Source organism: Nannospalax galili, unplaced genomic scaffold, assembly GCF_000622305.1.
Source record: "Nannospalax galili isolate Female #2095 unplaced genomic scaffold, S.galili_v1.0 scaffold970, whole genome shotgun sequence".
NCBI classification, from domain to species: domain Eukaryota; kingdom Metazoa; phylum Chordata; class Mammalia; order Rodentia; family Spalacidae; genus Nannospalax; species Nannospalax galili.
The window spans coordinates 849,474-867,251 of record NW_008328699.1 but is presented as its reverse complement, the minus strand read 5'-3'; the positions used below and the strand labels follow the sequence as shown (position 1 = coordinate 867,251).

Genomic DNA, 17,778 nt, shown 5'->3' with positions numbered 1-17,778 from the left:
GCCTGAGGCATTCTAGAAAGCCTGTAAGGTCCTGTCAGTACTTGGCTCCAAACAAGGCTCATTCAAAGTCTCGCCCCCACGACTGACTTGTGTGTGAGACCAGGACCACCCAGGCTCCCCAGACACTGCCAGGCATCTCCAGGATGTTCCTCTCTGCACCGCCCCCTTCCCTGTAGTGTTTCCAAAGGAATAAGGAAGGCTCGAAGGAGGAAGGGGGCTAGGGAGATGGCTGCTCGGTAAAGGACTTGTGCAAGCTTAATGACCTGAGTTCGGTATCTGTCACCTACTTATAAAGCTGTCTTGGCGGGGCATTATGCAGCAAGCCTTTAATCCCAGCACTCAGGAGGCAGAGGCAGGCGGATCTCTGTGAGTTCAAGGCCAGTCTGGTCTACATAGTGAGTTCCAGGACAGCTGGGGCTACAGGGAGACCCTGTCTCAAAAAGACAAAAAAAAAAAAAAAAAAAGCTGTTTGTAATCCTCTGAGTGAGGAGGTGGCAACAGGAGCAGCCAGCCTAGCAGAATTGGTTAGCTCCAGGTTTAATAAGAGACCCTGCCTCAAAAAATAAGATGGAAGCTGGGCAGGGTGGCACAAGCCTTTTATCCCCAACCTCAAGAGGCGGAGGCAGAAACAACTCAGCTTAGTCTACATAGTGAGTTTCAGGACATCCAGGGCTACATAGTAAGACCCTACTTGAAAAAAACAAAAAAAGGCATTGTAGCTCATGCCTTTAGTCCAGTACTTGTGATATAGCAACAGTGGTCTCTGAGATCAAGGCCAACCTGGGTCTACATAGTGGGTTCCAGGCCAGTTGGGGCTACAGGGAGACCTTGTCTCAAAAAAGACCAATGAAAAAGGACTGCTCTTGCAGAGGACCCAGGTTCAGTTCCCAGCACCCACATGGCAGCTAACACCAGTCCATTACTCTAGTTCTAGGGGATCCAATGCTTTTTTCTGGCCTCTGCAGACATTGCATGACACAGTTGCACTTACATACATGCAGGCATAACACTCCTACACATAAAATGGAAATAATTTTTTTTTTTTTGTCTTTTTGAAGAAGGGTCTCCCTAGCCCCAGCTGTCCTGGAACTCACTATGTAGACCAGGCTGGCCTTGAACTCACAGAGATCCACCTGCCTCTGCTTCCCAAGTGCTGGGACTACAGGCATGTGCCACCACGCCTGGCTCAAAATGGAAATAAGTTTTAAAAATTAAACCTTAAAAAAAAGTGGAATGCAGTTGAGTAAGACATCCATTATTGACCTCTGTCCTATACACACATGCACTCATGCACACACAGAAGAAAACCTCCACTTTACTTCATGATGGTGTGGTGCCAAACACTTTCCCTTAAGTTTTATTCTTTCCTTTGGTTCTCCTTTGTGAGCCCTTTATCCTATAGGTTTTCTATGAAAATGGAATCTATTTCTGGCTCTCCATTCACTCCATAGAAGGGTAGATTTATTTTTACATTGTCCTACTGTTTTTCTTGTTACTTTGTAGTGTGTTCTGACATATATGAGAGAGGTGAGATTAAATACCCCTCACAAAAGAAGGAAAAAGAAATAAACCCAGAAGGTCATTTAGAGAGTGAACTAGGACTACGGGTGGGGGGTGGAGAAATGGCTCAGCATTTAAGAGCAAGTACTGCTCTTGCGAAGGATCCAAATTGGGTTTCCCAGCACCAATATCTAGTGGCTCACAACTGCCTGTAACTCCAGGTCTGAGGGGATCCAATACCTCTGGTCTCTTTGGGCACTGCCCTGATACACACGTACCCACACAGAGACTCAAACATACACATATTTACAATTTTTTTTTTTTTTTTTGCCCGGGGCTGTAAGGAGGGGAAGACTGCCACATAGGGGACACCGGCAATTTTGAGGAATGATGGAACCTTTTTTTTTTTTTTTTCTGGTCTTTTTGAGACAGGGTCTCTCATAGCCTCAGCTGGCTTGGAGCTCACTATGTAGACTAGGCTGGCCTCAAACTCAGAGACCCACCTGCCTCTGCCTCCCTAGTGCTGGCATTAAAGGCATGCGCCACCATGCCTGGCTGATGTAACCATTCTTTGAAAAAACTATTGTGCTTGTACAATCTTTTTTTCAGACAGGATCTCACTTTTGTAGCCCTGGCTCACTTTGAACTTACTGTGCAGCATAGGCTGGCCTCTAACTCAAAGATCTGTCAGTCTCTGCTTCCCGAGTGCTGGGATTAAGGGCATGAACCATCACACCATGGTATTCTATATCTTAATTACAGGATAGGTTGTATAATTCTGTATTTGTTAAAATTCTGCCCCAAAAGGATGGATTTTCTTCCATGTGACTCCTTCCTTATGGGAGTATGGTAATATTTGCTTAGCATTCATGAGTCACTGGGTTAGATGTCCTTCAGGGAAAACAAAATGTGTGTGTGTGTGTGTGTGTGTGTGTGTGTGTGTGTGTAAAATCCTTTAATGGGCATGGAGAACAGGCACATAAGACACATTATATAAATCTTTTTAAAAGAAGATTCTGAAGAGAGGATAGCCCTCAGCATGGGTCAGATGCTCTATTAGAAATGCAGCCTTCCTTGCCTCTCAGAGTAAGTCCTCAAAGGCAAAGCTAAAAAAGATGAAAAAATGGCCCATCTCTGATGGCTGGGGAAGTAGGTACTGGGAACCAGCAAAGGCCCAGAGCGCCCTGTACTACCTCTTCTTGCAAGTCAACGCCACCTCTTTTTTTTTTTTTTTTTCCCTTTTGGTGTTTTTGAGACAGGGTCTCTCTGTAGCCCCAGCTGGCCTGGAACTCACTATGTAAACCAGGCTGGCCTCGAACTCAGAGATCTGCCTGCCTCCACCTCCCAAGTGCTGGGATTAAAGGTGTGCACCACCATGCCTAGCTCAAGGCCACCTATTTCATCTGCAAGATGCAGAACATGAAAATGTGGGGTCCCTTCTTCAAACAAGTTCTTGGGCCAGGTAATGGTGGCGCATACATTGAATCCTTGCACTCAGAGGGCAAAAGCAGGTAGATCTCTGTGAGTTCAAGGCCAGCCTGATCTATATAGTGAGTTCCAGGCCAGCTGAGGCTACAGGGAGACCGTCTCAAAAATCAACCAACCAGGGTCTAGAGAGATGGCTCAGTGGTTAAGATCACTGGCTGCTCTTGCAGAGGAACCTAGTTTGATTCACAGCACATACATGACAGCTAACAACCATCTGTAACTCCAGTTCCAGGGGATCTGATGCCTTTCTTGGGGGGGTCTTTTTGAGACAGGGTCTCCATGTAGCCCCACCTGCCTCTGCCTCCTGAGTGCTGGGATTAAAGATGTGCACCACCACATCCAGCTCTGACGCCTTCTTCTAGCCTCCTGGGGCACTATACAACATGAGTGCACTTAACACACATGCAGGCAATACACTCATACAAGTAAAAAATAATTTAAAAAAAAATCAACCAAACAAACCAAAAACTAAGGATTTCCTGATGATGACAGTATAATACCACCAAATGTTGGGCCTGTGTGTTGCAGGGTTATGTACAGAGAAAGCTGTGTTGCTTCAGGGCTCCTGTGCCGTCCAGATCTGCCATCCCTCCCATTCTTCCTCCTCCTCTCCTGACTTCCAGACAGGATGCTCCCTTGGAACTTAACCCATACTTCTCCCATGTCCAAAGCAAGAACATTCTTGGATACCATTCTACACCACTCAAGAAAACACCCTTCTGACCTAGTGGAGGCCAGCTTGTCCTTCCATGAGTTACAAGGCTTATCCCACTGCATGAACTACATGAATCACTCTCCTCCAAGCTCTGGGGAGCCCCTCTTCTCATAACACACACAACTTGTTTTTTCTTTCAAATATCTCATTGTGGGGCTGGGGATGTAGCTCCCTTGATAGAGTGCTTGTCCAGTACAAAGCTCCAGGTTCAATTCCCAGCACTGTACAATGGCACACACCTGTAATCCTAGCACTTGGAAAGTAGAGACAGGAAGATCAGAAGTTCAAGCTCATCCTTGGCTACATAGAAGTTTTGAGGCCTTCAACACAGGAGAGCCTGACAAAGTCACATTCATTTCCTCTCCTGAATGACCTGGCATGGAATGGGTCCTCAAAAGTGGCTGTTAGAACATTTACCCAGTCTCTCACCTCAGTGCTATCCTAAGTCAGTGGAGGGGTCTGGAGCCAGGAGCATTCCAAAGGGGAAAAACAAGCCACCCCTCTGCCTTGGCAAGACCCACAGTAGACCAACAATCACTGCAATGTAGAAAGACCTGATGAGGCACAGAAGCTTGTGGGCACAGGACTGTCTAGGATTGGGGGAGGTGTTTCTGAAAAGGGTTCTTTGAGAAGCAAGATCCAAGTGCTGTCTGCCTCCTCTGTGGATACCAGAAACACAAGGGCTCAGTCTAAGACCTGCTCAAGCATCTTCCCTCCATCCACAGTAGGCTCCAGTAAGTGCCCTGTCTCCACTCCCTATAAACCTTTGGTTCAGGGCAGCCTGGAGGAGGGGGGCATCTAAAGGGACAAGAGGTCACTAAGGTTGGAAAGACAACTATCCATAGCCCCAGGAAGCCAGTCAGTAGCACTGAGTAACAAGCCAAGGGGAGAGTTTTGACAGGTCTAACATTAGGTGAACAGGAGCAATCAGAGGTAGAGAGCCAGGAGTAGTTAGGTGCTCACCATACTTCCACACAACTGGCTGGCTGGGCCAAGCCCAAAGGGGAAGGGGTCCACAGGGGCAACAGGGAGGGGCTTCCCCTAAACTGTGACTTCTGTGACCAGCTGGCCCCAGAGTCACCCAGCCTGCTTAGGGACCAGGAAACTGGTTTGCCCAGCATGGATGAACACACAAATTTGCTTTTGAGCAGCCCTCCCCCCTACATCTGGGCCTGGCCTTGGTTTCTGGCAAGGCTGCCAAGTTTTGGTACCGCCCACTGGCTCTACTGGCTCTCCTAATTGCTGGGTGGGGAGCTGCTCTGCAGAGCAGGCACACCAAAAGATGGGTCCCAGTCACTCTGGGACACGGATTAGCTCCTGGTTCTGGTGAGGAAGTAAATCAGGTTTCAGGCCAACATTTGGATTGTGAAGGAGACTGACTTTCTGGGAGGCTGCTGGCTCAGAGACATGGGTTTGGAGTGGCCAATGAAATGGAAGTGGGTAGCAAGGCCTGTGGGATGGGGGTGAGGGGGAACGGGCCGGGCCGGGCCTACCTAACCCCTGCACTTCCACTTTCCCTCCTCGGGAGGTAGACCAGAGCTGGGGGGTGGCGCCCAAGGGGTCCATCTGGGTCTAGCTAGGTGTGACCAGTGTGCAAAGAGGAACTAGGTCTGACTGGCAGGAAAAAATGGGGGAGGGGAGGGTCAGGAAGCAGCCTTCCTGGCTTTTATCCAAGTGCTGGCTTTTGGAGTCCAGGTGCCCCAGACACATCCCCTTGGTCACACCCACCACCCACAAGCACTTTTATACACACACACACACACACACATACACACTTGCCACTCACAGCCCATAAACAGCAGACAACTGACACACCCCTCTCCACCCTTAAAAAAGGTGGGCCCCATCAGTTCCTGTGCCACGGCCCACAAGTGGCCATCTGCACCCTGGTACCTACTTGCTGGGCTTCAGAGACTTCAGGCATGGCCTGAGAAGACTAAAAGATAGCCAAAGGGAGTGACCCAGAGCTCTGTGGTACACTTTAAAAGGCCTTCCCAGTGGTCTTACTTAGGGAAGGGACTGGAAGGTGTCTCCCCTGGGGCAGGTAAGTACACCAAATTCACCTTGTGTCCTCGAGACCACAAGGGTCCACCATAGTGCTCGACAGACAGTAAGTGCAGAGCTTTCCCTCTAAAGATGAGAGCCCAAGAGTCAGGGTACTTGCCTGTAATCCTAGCACCTAAGAGGCAGAAACAGGAATATTTTGAGTTCAAGGCAAGCCTGGGCTACATGGAGAGTCACCCTGTCTAAAACCAGGAAAAGAGAAAGGTAAAGGAAAGCAGACAGGTTGAGGGATGGCACGTCTGTAATTCCAGCACTTGGGAGGCAGAGGCAGGATTGGGTCAAGGCCGGGTTGATCTACATAGTGAGTTCCAAGCTAGTCAGGGCTACATAGCAAGATTCTGGCAAAAAGAGGCACGCAGGTAGGCATCAGCTGCACCGGGTCACTAACCCAAGAGGGAGCAAAGCCCATGGGATGTGCCCCATTACTGAGGCTAGGAGTGGTTTTGGATTTCAGAGACCCGTGACCAGCTTTAGCTGGAAGCAGAGGCCAAAGAGGACTGACAGTTCAGCAGCTGGGTACAGGATGATTGTGGAGAATGAGGGACTCCTTCCCCAAAGCTTTCTAGAACACACATTAGATCATCTCTCACTCCTGCTTAAAACACCCCACAGGCCTCCACTGCCCATGGGAAATGACCCCAGGAGCTTCTGTACCTGCCTTCAGCCTCCATCTCTATAGAGGGAGGGGCACACCACAGCTAGAGGAGGGAGGTGGGTACTTGGGAGTTTTATATGTTCCAGGGAAAGCTGTCTTGGGCTGGCTCCAAACACAGCAGCATCCTGGGCACCCAGGGTCCAGACTTCCCACCCAAAGAACATTTCCTGTTCTCAAAATGCTGTGCTTCAATTATCCTTTTGTTTTCCTGGTGTTCCTGTATTGTTTCTTCTCAAAAATCCACTGGTGCTGAAGGGGCTGCAGCCCACACGAAGAACTGTGTGGTACGGGAAGGGGCAGGGAGTAGTATTCCTCCTTTCTCCAACACACATGCCCAGCAACTGCAGATAACACAGGAAATACTCTCCCTATGAACGTGCCCATGGAAGGAGCTACTGCCTAGGTCCAAGGCCCAGAACACTGACCATCTAGGAACCTCTGGATTCAGGCCAGGGACAATGTTATCAACTGGGGCCTCCTCATAGAAAATGTGGTTTTATTCTGGAGGAGGCTAATGCTTCCATCCTAGGCTCCTTACATGGACCAGCCCAGATCTGCAGCCACCCTCCCTCACACCTGCTCTCTTGCATCATGGGGCTCTGAATGCTCCAACCTCCTTTACTGGACCACACCCACTGTAGGGAGCAGGACTGGGCCCTGCCTGGATGCTCTTCTGCCAGCAAGGTTTTGAACCATGGCTCCTGGAGCTGGTACTCTATCTAGCCCACTGCTGGCTGGATCCCTCCTCTAAGCGGACCTCCCATTCCTACAACGGCCTCTACAGATTCTGCCCCAGACCACTGCAAGGCAGGAGCCAGCCGAATCCGGGCATCTTCTGATAGTGCGTCTGCAAGCAGCACCCTCGGCTGGCCTCAGATCTTGGAGGACTCCAGCCGAGGACTCCAGGGCGTAGGGGGCTCCCGCAGCACCCTCAGCTCCTGTTCTAGCGCCTGGTTGCGGCGGTACATGTCCATGTAACCCCCCTGAATCTCCCGCTGGTAGCGCAGCACCCTCTCCTTCTCCTCCTGCCAAGTCCGCCGCTCCTGCTCGAAGCGCAGCGCCTGCTCCTGGCCACGGAGCCGCTCTTGCAGCAGCTCTGCCCGCAGCTGCTCGGCCCCATCTCGGCCTTCGCTGCCACCTGCCTCCCCCAGCAGTCCCCTGCTCTTGCAGTCATCCGTCTCACAGCTGCCGGGGGCTTCCTCCCGAGGTGCCTGCTCTTGCAGGTTGCGCACAGCCTCCCGCAGCCGGGCCAGCTCAGCATCCTGAGCCTGGGCTTGTGCACGACTGCCCCGAAGTTGTGTCTTCAGACTGAAGATCTCGGCCAGTTTCTGCGCCAGCTCGGCCTGAGCTTCTCGAAGCTGCTGCTTCAATAGACTAATCTCGGCTGTCTTCTGGCACCTTGGGGCGGTGGGATGACACGCCGGGGGGTCTGGCGGGGGGGTGGGGGGGGGGGGGGGGGGGGTGAGGAAACACCATGAATAAGGGCCAAGCATAGTAAGATGTTAGGAGCCGGCTGCGGGAGAGAAGCAGCAGAGGATGGGACCAGAGCAAGAATTGCATGCCCCTGATGGTGCCCTACCTCCCATCGGGCCTCCTCCTCTGGCCGGGCACTGGGGTCTGATTCCAGCGGGGGACCAGGAGTCCGAGGCTCTGGGGTCAGGCCTTGCTGGGCCCGCAGCTCTTTGCGCAGGCGCCGCTGCTCTTGCTGGGCCATAAACAGCTGCAGCTGGAGGTTGCGCTCGCTGCGCTCGGCTTTCTGAGCCACCTCGTGCAGCCGTTCCACGTACAGGCGCTTCAGCTCAGACAACCACAGCCGCTGGCGCTCCTCTAGCACCTGCAGTGAGGAAGAGGAGTGGGTAAGGGGCAGACACTGCCACTTTTAGATTTCCATACTAGGCTCCACCCCCTAAACGCAATGGGCCTTTGCCACCCAAATGCTGCCATCAGCACTAATGTCTTGTGGACCTAGGCCACAGGGCCGCGCATCCCAGCTAACAAAAGAGGCTCTCTACAGATGGTGTCCCAGTACATGGTCCTCCTGAAGGCTGTCTTCCTCTGTCCTATGCAACAACACCAAGAGACACGGTATCCCTGACATGTGGGTGTAGGATAGCAAAGGCTAGGACTCCCCCTCCCCCCTTCAGTGCTTGGAATTGAACTCAGGGCTTCACGGCATGCTAGACCAGCATTCTACCACTGAACTATATTCCCAACCCACAGGTGTTTTTTGTACTCCTGTTAACTCTCTTACCTCCAGAGCCCTGTGTATTGGCTCACGTCCCTCTGTCTGGCCTACATCGCAGTGCCAGGGAATAGAGGACTACCCCAAGACACAGGGGTTCCCTCACCTGAGTGAAGGGGTTAGCAACATCCTGGTCACCAAGGTCCCTCTTGAGCTCCTCACAGGTCTCAGGCAACACGGCCACCACCTCCTCAGCAGGGCAGGAGAACTCATAGGGGGGAGGTGGCTCAGGCAGGCAGCTCAGTACAGCCAGTGGTCCAGGCTCTTTGGGGCTCCTTGATGCACGGTCCAGGGAGCCCCCAAGGTGGTTAATATGGCCCAAGGAGGAACTGAAGGGGCTGGGGCCAGTGCCTGGACTGCGGCCAAAGCTACCCCCACTAGAGGAGTCCGACAGACTGGGCTCAGGGCCACCTTCATCCAGGCTGAGAGCATGCAGCAGCTGTGCACGGGCCTCACTGGCCCGAGGCCCAGGACTCAGGGGTGGGTGGCAGGCCAGCGTGTGCAAGCTGCCATTGCTACGCCATAACTTCTGGCCCTTGTGAGCGGCCAGGCTCTGCATGGACAGGAAGCCTTTCCCATTGCCCACCGCAGCAGGCTTGAACACTGATGGACGAATTCGGCACTGCCAGAAAGAGAGGCGGGTGGTGAGCAAGGTCAAGCTGATCACTTTTCTCTACCCACCCCATCCTCTCTGAGAATACAGGGTACAGTGATCAAGCTGCAGGACAGCCTGTAGTAGACTTCTCACATTTCAGCCTGCCCTACCCTTACGCCATCCCAGCATCAGGGTCTCCAGGGAGCATCCCCCCCCATTTCCCCCCCTGCAGAGATGCAACCTTGTCAAAGCGACCACGCTCAGGCAGAGAAGTCTTGCTGAAGTCACCAGCCCGAGGATGCTCCCGGTAGTAGAGGGTGGCATAGTCAGGCTCGTTGCGAGGTGTCCGCTTGGTGGTCTTGCCATCCTTTTTGGGGAAGTGCAGGTAGCTGAGGAGTTCACGCTGGCCCAAACCCTTCCGGAGGAGCCCATCGGGTTGTCGGGAACCCCTGGACCCAGCGAGTGCAGCCCGAAGCTCTTCTGGTGAGAAGTCCTGCCGTTCCAACAGGCTGCCCACGCTGCCCATGGCAATGCTAGCAGGGCCCGAGGCTGTGGCCATGAAGGTTCAACAGGGCACAGGCAGGTGCTTCTGGGAATCAGAAGGCTCCATTAGGGGTGAGGTGGATACTCTGTGCCCAAGTTCCCAGGTGCCCCAGAACTTGCCATCTGTTAGCTTCCCAACCTGCCCAAGCCCACCAGTGGCAGATTTATGCAAGAACACCAGTGGGAAGCCCAGGACAGGACACCATGTCAAATTAAGTCTAAAGAAAAGGAAGTGGAGCTTCAATTGGAACCCCAAAAGACAGCTTTAGCTAGGGGCCTGGGTGCAATTTGAAGGCATGTCAGGAAGGGGTAGGTCCCCATGCAGTAGGTCAGAGGCTCAACTCTGACCTTGCTCACTTCTGATAGGCTCACCACCAAATTTGTGGTGTGGAGCAGGGACAGTGTACCAGGACTAAAGGAAGTCTGTTCCTTCTGCTTCCCTGGGGATAACCTGCTCCGCCCCTCTTCCTGCCAAGGGTCAGAGCTCCCCCAGGGAAACATCTGGAGTAGGTGGGGTTGGGGATACAGTGGGAGGGATACAAACAGGAAGGGCCCAAAGGGAGGAAGGATGGTGATACACACAGGAAGAGCCTAAGGGGAGGAACAATGGCTTCTGTTTCCGGAACAGGTGTTCAGGTCTAGGCAGTGATGGGAGGCAGAGGGAAACAGTCAAGCTTTCCTAGTGCTGCTGTTCTTACCTAGCACCAGGCAGGTCCATAGGACCTGGGTTGGAAACAATCAGCCTATGACTTGGCCATGCCCCTAACCTCTGTGAGCCTTGCCTTTCTCTGGAGCACAAAGGTAACAATATCATTTATCACTCAGGGATGCTGAGAGGATGCCAGTGTGAGGTAAGGTGCCCAGGCACCCAGTCCAGCTCTGGCCTGCAGCCAGGGTCAAAACACAGGATGGCTGAGGCTGAGCTTAGTCACACATTCCAACTGTATACCAAGTGGCCAGGCTTATGGACAGTCTCCCACATGTGCTGGGGCTCAACACCCTGGAGACTGGTGCTGTGCTGGAACATGTGCCGCATCCAGTGCCCAGCATGCAGTAGGTGCTAACAACTGGCAATGAACAGCACCTTTTCTGCTTCCCACCCACACACAGCAGCTCCCAGTGTGGAACAGATGCCTGGCAGGCAGGCAGCTTCTGGGAGTCCCCCACCATCCACCCAATATGCTTCCGGGACACCCCACTCCCACCCCAAACAATGGTGGTTAGGAGGCTTCATCCTCAACCATTTCCAGGTTTTGTGTTTGTGAAAAAGACAAAGCACTCTGGGAGGGGAGAGCAGGCCCTCCCCCTAACCCCACTCCATGGTCCTCAACTTGCACCCAGGGCAAAAATAACCTTCTTAGCTCTTCTGAATAACTTTCTCGTACCATCCAAGGTGGGGAGCAAGTCTGAGTTTGTACACCCCAACCTAACCAGAGAAGGTCAGACTCTTCTTGGGGTGTCACAGACCACACAGGCTCAAAGGAGTCATCAGGTTAAGGAATGAGAAGTGCTGGGCACTACAGTAACATGGCACTTTGCAGGAGTCTCAAAGAGACCTGTGACATCAGTATTGCATTTTTTTAAAGAAGCACTTTCAGAGACTCAGAAAGGTAGACTGACTTGCATAAGGTTACAGAGTCGCTCAGGGTAAGGATACATGAGATCCCACCAGGGCTGCCAGATGTCTAGTGGGACTCAAGATGTCAGTCACCCACAACCAAAATAACTGGAATACAGTCAGTCACCTTGCCACCCCATCAATCTCTCTCTCTCTCTCTCTCTCTCTCTCTCTCTCTCTCTCTCTCTCACCCCAGGCATACCTGTTTCCACATCTTGCCCTGCTTTCTTCACAGGGTAATTGACAGAGAGGCAAACAGGGGGAAAGGACTTTGTGAACTGTTAAGCCCTGTGAGGGGTAGGGGAAATTGCCAAATATGCCCACCTCACCCCAAACACACACATACCCTGGCCTTCCTCAGAGCAGATACTCATTTCTGGTCTCAAGAGAAACAACTGACACCCTATATCCCCCATGGGGGGGGGTCCTCAGGTCCAGGGGTGATCAGTTATAATAGCCATGAGCCACAATTATGTATATGACTCACACAGAACACACAGTGTCCTGTGTATCAATCCCACCCGGAGAAATACATGTTAGAGGACACAGTGAGGACAGTCGTGCTCAACAGCAGACAGCTATCCAGTTTGTACAAAGTCACCCTCCACCCCTCCTGGACAACATCTTAGATCCTATTATCAGCTCCCACTGCAGGGCTGAGGCCCCAGGCTTCAAGGAGGCTGCAGCCTGCCCAGGTCTCAGTCTGGGGACAAATCATTTTCCTAAAGAAGGGAACCTACCTCTGCCCCTCCCCCACTACACACATTCCTTCCTTCCGTTGCTTAGAAGCCTTGGGTTTGCCTGCTCAGATCAGCGCAGCCCAGCTGGGTCCCAGGCCTGGGATTGGGTGGGGGTGGAGGAAAGAGAAAGTACCTCACAATCTCTGGGGGGTCCAGAGCAGAGAGAAGGGCCTCCACCAAGTGTCAAGGCTGCTCTGCCCTACACCAGAGTGCCTATCCTGATGCCCAGGACTCTGCAAGGAGCTCTAAAAGTCACCACTACACTGCTGGACCCATCAGTACCGGTCAGTCTCTGCCCCCTAGATTAGCCAGCACTGCAGAAAGGTCTGGAAACAGAAGTGCATCTCTTTTGAGCCAACCTTTGGTAGAGATGGGGGAATGGGGCTGCTCCCAGAATCCACAGGGGGGCATCCCAGCACCAGACCCTAAGCAACTCTTCCAAACACACCTAGGTGGTGAATACAGTTCCAAGAGGAAATGGAGACCAGGAGGGAAAACGGTGAGACCAAGGTCATGGGAAGAAGAGCACTAGCTCTATTTGCAGGTTTCCCTCCATCTGCCGCACTGCAGTCCCAAGTCCTGTCGGCCTAGGCTGCCATTAGTCCCTCTTGAGCCCTGGCCCCAGTGGAGGGTCCCACCACCTGCTGCTGGAGGATCAGCCCCGCTGAGGGGTGTGTCTGCAGCTGCCCAGAGGAATGAGACTGGAATGTCCCAACTCCAAAAGAGGGGACAGTCTGGGAGGGAGTAGGAGAGGCTGGCACACCCTGCCCCCTCTGCAGAATTCTTAGGGTCACTAGGTACTCGGCGCCTCAATCCTTCTGAGCTCTTCTATTTGCTGATTTCACATCGTCTCCACAAGAGTCGGAGGAAACTGGCAGGAAAGTTGTGACCCTCAGTCTACTTTACAATGGGGAAACTGAGGCTAAGAAAGAAGTGAGTTGTCCAAGATCCCAGTGTGCAGAAGGATCTCGACTCCCTGAGTGAGGCCCTCTGTTCTACCCAGCTGTCCCAGTCAGGGGTCACCTTCCACCGGCAAACACTGCTGTCTTGGACAGCCCAGCCCCCAAGGCTGATTCTCCCAAGGGCATCTACAGCCAAGGTGGGTGGGACGGACCACTCCCCTCGACTCCAGGCAGCCAGGGATCCCTCCTCCCTGTCTCGGGGGGCGCGGGAAGAAATAGTGTAAGTGCCGCTGGCTTAGGGACTCTAAGATCTGGAAACTGCTAGAGGCAGTGGCGGGAGCAGGCTGGGCGCTTTCATTCAGTCTCGCACATACACACCCACACGCAGCCGGTCGGCAGAGGCGCCCAGCTAGGGAGGGCCTAAGAGGCTGATCACTCCGCCCAGGATGGCCTCCCACCTCTGCTCCCTCGCTGGAGCAGCCGGGCCCCAATCTATTCCTCTGGGGTGGGGATGCCCTTGTCCTCCGTCTGAATACAGCTAGGGCCCCACCGTGCTCCAAATGGCTCTCACTTTGGTCAAAGGCTGAGGTCAGGACTGGACCAGGGCAGCAGACCTCGGAACGTCGCTATCCGAGCAGAACAACAGGGCAGGGGCTGGGGCAAGTGAGAGGTGTGTCCGGTAAGGCGGTAGAGAAGACAGGTTGGCCATACCGGTGAATTTCTCGGGAGAAGGCAGTGGAGGAGGCAAGGGATCCCCAGAACCGCGGGAGGTCCTGGAGCTACCTAGGGGCGGGTACAGATCTCCCCCACGCCCCCCTCTGGGGCCTGCCCGCAGGTTCTGGGCGAGGGGGCGGAGGCCGAGGTTAGACCCCTGCGCCAAGGGCGCGGGTCCCACCCAGCTGTGGTCCTATCCAGCTGTGGCTCGGGGGTCCCGGGAGATGCTCCAGGGGAAGTGCATCTGCAGGGATGTCGCCTCTCCAGCGGACCCTCGGTGCTGGGGAGCAGAGGACATCGGGCGCGCATCGCACCGCCACTCGGAGTCTGAGGCTAGCGGTGGGCTGCGGCTTGGCCAAGGACGCCCGGCAGCGCACCCAGGGCGACCCGCCCTCCCACTTACCATGCTGGCACGGCGATCGCCGGCCCCAGGAGCGGCTCCTCCAGTCGTGCTGAAGTCCCCAAGATCCGACCGTACTTGAACCTTCCTCCTTCCCAAGCACCAGGAGCCTAGAAAACGCGGGCGGGCGGGAGGCCGGGCGCCGGAGCCGGATTGGCGAGGAAGGGACGCGCTCCGCGACACTCGCCGCTGGCCCCAGAGGCAGAGGGAAAACCCGGTCTGACTCACTCGCGCGCAGCGAGCCCAGCGCCGGCCCGGCCCCCGGATGTGGGGGGCGGGAACCCGGGCCCCCCCAGGCCGACCTGAGCCCCGCCCCGGCTGGTGGCGTGCAGCCCAACCCCTGTCAGCCCTGAGCTCCTTCCCCCAGGCCACCGCGGCGCCCCGAGGCTCCCGGCCGGGCCAGGAGGGTGCAACGTGCGCTCCTCCTCCTCCTCCTCTTCCTCCTCCTCCTCTTCCTCCTCCTCCTCCTCCTCCTCCTCCTCCTCCTCCTCCTTCTCCTCCCTCCTCCTCCTCCTCCTTCTCCGGTCCTCGCCCACCTCCCCAGCTCCTTCCTGAACCTGCTTCCCAGCGGCGCGCTGGGTGGGTCCATCACCTCTGAGGCTACCGCCTCCTCGCAGGTAAGCATTATTTTCCTCTTTCGAGGCTAAACCAAAGCACTACTCTTGAGAACCGAGTACTACTAGTTTGCTGGACGACTGCTCTAGTTAGCAGCTATTTGGGCACCTGGAGTTTTATTTTGTAAGGAGGTTGGTTTTGTATCCAAAGCCTTTTAGGACAGAAGATTCAGATGTCTTCAGGGGCCAGACAAATAGTGTAAATGTGTCAAATAGACTAGGGAAGAGCTGGAAAGGACTCAAGAATGTAAAACACGATTTCTTACTCAAAAAGTTGAACATGGGGCCGGGTGTGATGGCGAACGCCTTTAATATCAGCACTTGGGGAGCAGAGGCAGGCCGGTCTCTGTGAGTTTGAAGCCAGCCTGCTCGACAACCAAGGCTACATAATGAGACCTTGTCTCAAACAAAACAAAGCAAAAGTTAAACACGGAGGGCTGGAGAGATTACCCAGCGGTTAAGAGCACTGGCTTGATTCCCAGCACCCACACTGGGGGCTAACAAATGATGTAATTTTAGTTCTGGGGGATCCGACGTCATCTTCTGGCCTCCACGGGCATTGCATCACACAGGTGCACTTACATATATGCAGCCAAAACACTCATACACATAAATGAAAAATAAAAAAATAATTTAATTTACAAAACAGGCGTGGTGGCGCACGCCCTTAATCCCAGCACTCAGGAGGCAGAGGCAAGCCGATCTCTGAGTTCAAGGCCAGCCTGGTCTACATTGTGAGTTCCAAGCCAGTTGGAGCTATGGAGAGACCCTGTCTCAAAAAGACCAAATAAATAGATGATAGATAGATAAATAGATACCGATTGATTGGTTTTATAAGAAAAGCATTTGCAGGCTGGAGAGATGCCTCAGCGGTTAAGAACACTGGCTGCCCTTGCGGAGGACCCAGGTTCGATTCACAGTGCCACATGGCAACTGACAACAGTCTATCTCCAGCTCCAGGGGATCCAACACCTTCCTCTGACATCCACAGGCCTTACACGGGTGCACTTGTACACATGCCAGCAAGACACTCATACACATGGAATAAAAATAAATAAATTTTAAAATATTTTTAAGCCCGGTGTGGTGGCACACACCTTTAGTGCCAGCACTTGGGAGGCAGAGGAAGGTGGATCTCTGTGAGTTCAAGGCCAGCCTGGTCTACATAGTGAGGTCAGGTCAGCTGGGACTACAGGGAGACCCTGTCTCAAAAGACAAAAAAAAAAAAAAAAGACTTTTAAAAAGGAGCATTTGCTTGTCCTCCATGGTAGTGCATGCCTTTTAATCCCAGAAGGTAGAGGCAGGCACATCTCTGTGTGATTGAGGCCAACCTGGTTTACATAGCAAGTTCCAGGCCAACTGGGGCTACAGGGAGACCCTGTCTCAAAAAGACAAAAAAAAAAAAAAAAAAAAAGTTCAGGGTCATCTTTGGCAACATAAAGAGCTTAAGGCCTGACTCCCATAAGAACCTGTCTCAAGGGGGGCTGGGGAGACAGCTCAGTGGTTAAGAGCACTGTCTGTTCATCCAGAGGACTTGGATTCAGTTCCCAGCACCTACATGGAGGCTAACAACTGTCTATAATTTCAGCTCCAAGAGATCCAGCGCCCTCTTCTTGTTTCTGTGGGCATTACATGCATGGGTACACATATCTGTTCAGGCAAAACACTCATATACATAAAATAAAAACAATTTGGGGGGGGGCAGTATTTTTGAGACAGGATCTCCTTGTAGCCCTAGCTGGCCTGGAACTTGCTATGTAGACTGGGCTAGCCTCGAACTCACAGAGATCTGCCTGCCTCTGCCTCCCATATGCTGGGATTAAAGGCATGTGCCACCATGCCTGGCCATAAAAACACATATTTTTATTTTTAAAATATTTTATTTAGGGGCTGGAGAGATGGCTCAGTGGTTAAGAACACTGTTCTTGCAGAAGATCCAGGTTCAAATCCCAGCACCCACATGGCAGCTAACAGCTATCTGTAACTACAGTGTCAGGTGATCTGACAGCATCTTCTGTTCTCCATGGGCATTGCATGATATGGGTGCACTTACCTCTATGCAAGCATAACATTTATATACATAAAATAAATATTTTTATTATTTTCATTTTATGTGTACACGTATATTGCCTGCATGTATGTGAGTGAACCCATGTCGTGCAGTGTCTCGGAGGTCAGAAGAGGGCTTCGGATCCCCCTGGAACTGGAGTTAAGGATGGTTCATAGCCACCATATGGGTGCTGGGAATTGAACCTGGGTCTTCTGCAAGAGCAGTCAGTGCTCTTAACTACTGAGCCATCTCTCCAGCTCCGAAACACATATTTTTTAAATGAAATAGGTGTATCCATATTGAAAAGGAAAAGAGCACCTCTGCTTCCCTGGGCCTGCACCACCCGCAGGTCTCTCTCCAGGAAGAAACACCACTGCGATGGGTCAGTGGCCTAAGGGGAGGCCTAAGAAGCCACTATCTCGCCATGATATAAGAGAGATCACCCTACATCTGTCACCCCCTCCAAGGCTCAGGGACCTTAGCGGTGGACAGAAAGATTTAAGAGCAGAGGAAAGGGGTGGCCTGTCTCCCAATTGGCTAGCTCCTCCAAGGGGCGGGGCCTGCCGCAGAGCGGACTACTGCCGGCTGCTGGGAGCAATCTTGGAGCCGAAGCCGGGGAAGCCTCTAGCCATGGGGAAGCAGACACACACGTGGGCCAGCAGCTCAAGGACAGAATGGCCCAACACTTACGGACCTGGGGTGAGATCGCTGGCCCCTGAGGTGTGAGCGAATGCTAGTGGTGACTATGGTAGTCGGTTGCAGTCTGATATGGCAGGCTCTGAGCCGAGCCACCTGAGGCGCAGGGCTAGGCACTGAGTACTCATTCCTTTGTAAGTTAATGCACATAAAACATTAAAAAAATCCACATTAAATTAGGAATTAAGGACTGAATAGACTCAATCAATAGTTCAACATGAGAGGAACTCCCACAGTCTATC

The 17,778-nt window shown here is 53.0% G+C and overlaps 1 protein-coding gene across 1 annotated transcript; it reads right to left on the bottom strand.

The window, feature by feature from the left end:
• Positions 1-5,997: 5,997 nt before the first annotated feature.
• N4bp3 (NEDD4 binding protein 3) lies at positions 5,998-14,544 on the bottom strand. Its single transcript, XM_017796789.2, has 5 exons — positions 14,180-14,544; positions 9,501-9,848; positions 8,771-9,286; positions 8,000-8,256; positions 5,998-7,820 (listed from the first exon to the last, which is right to left on the bottom strand). Exons 2-5 carry the CDS (start codon positions 9,816-9,818, stop codon positions 7,295-7,297), a joined length of 1,617 nt encoding a protein of 538 aa, XP_017652278.1. The 5' UTR covers positions 9,819-9,848; positions 14,180-14,544; the 3' UTR covers positions 5,998-7,294.
• Positions 14,545-17,778: the final 3,234 nt, after the last annotated feature.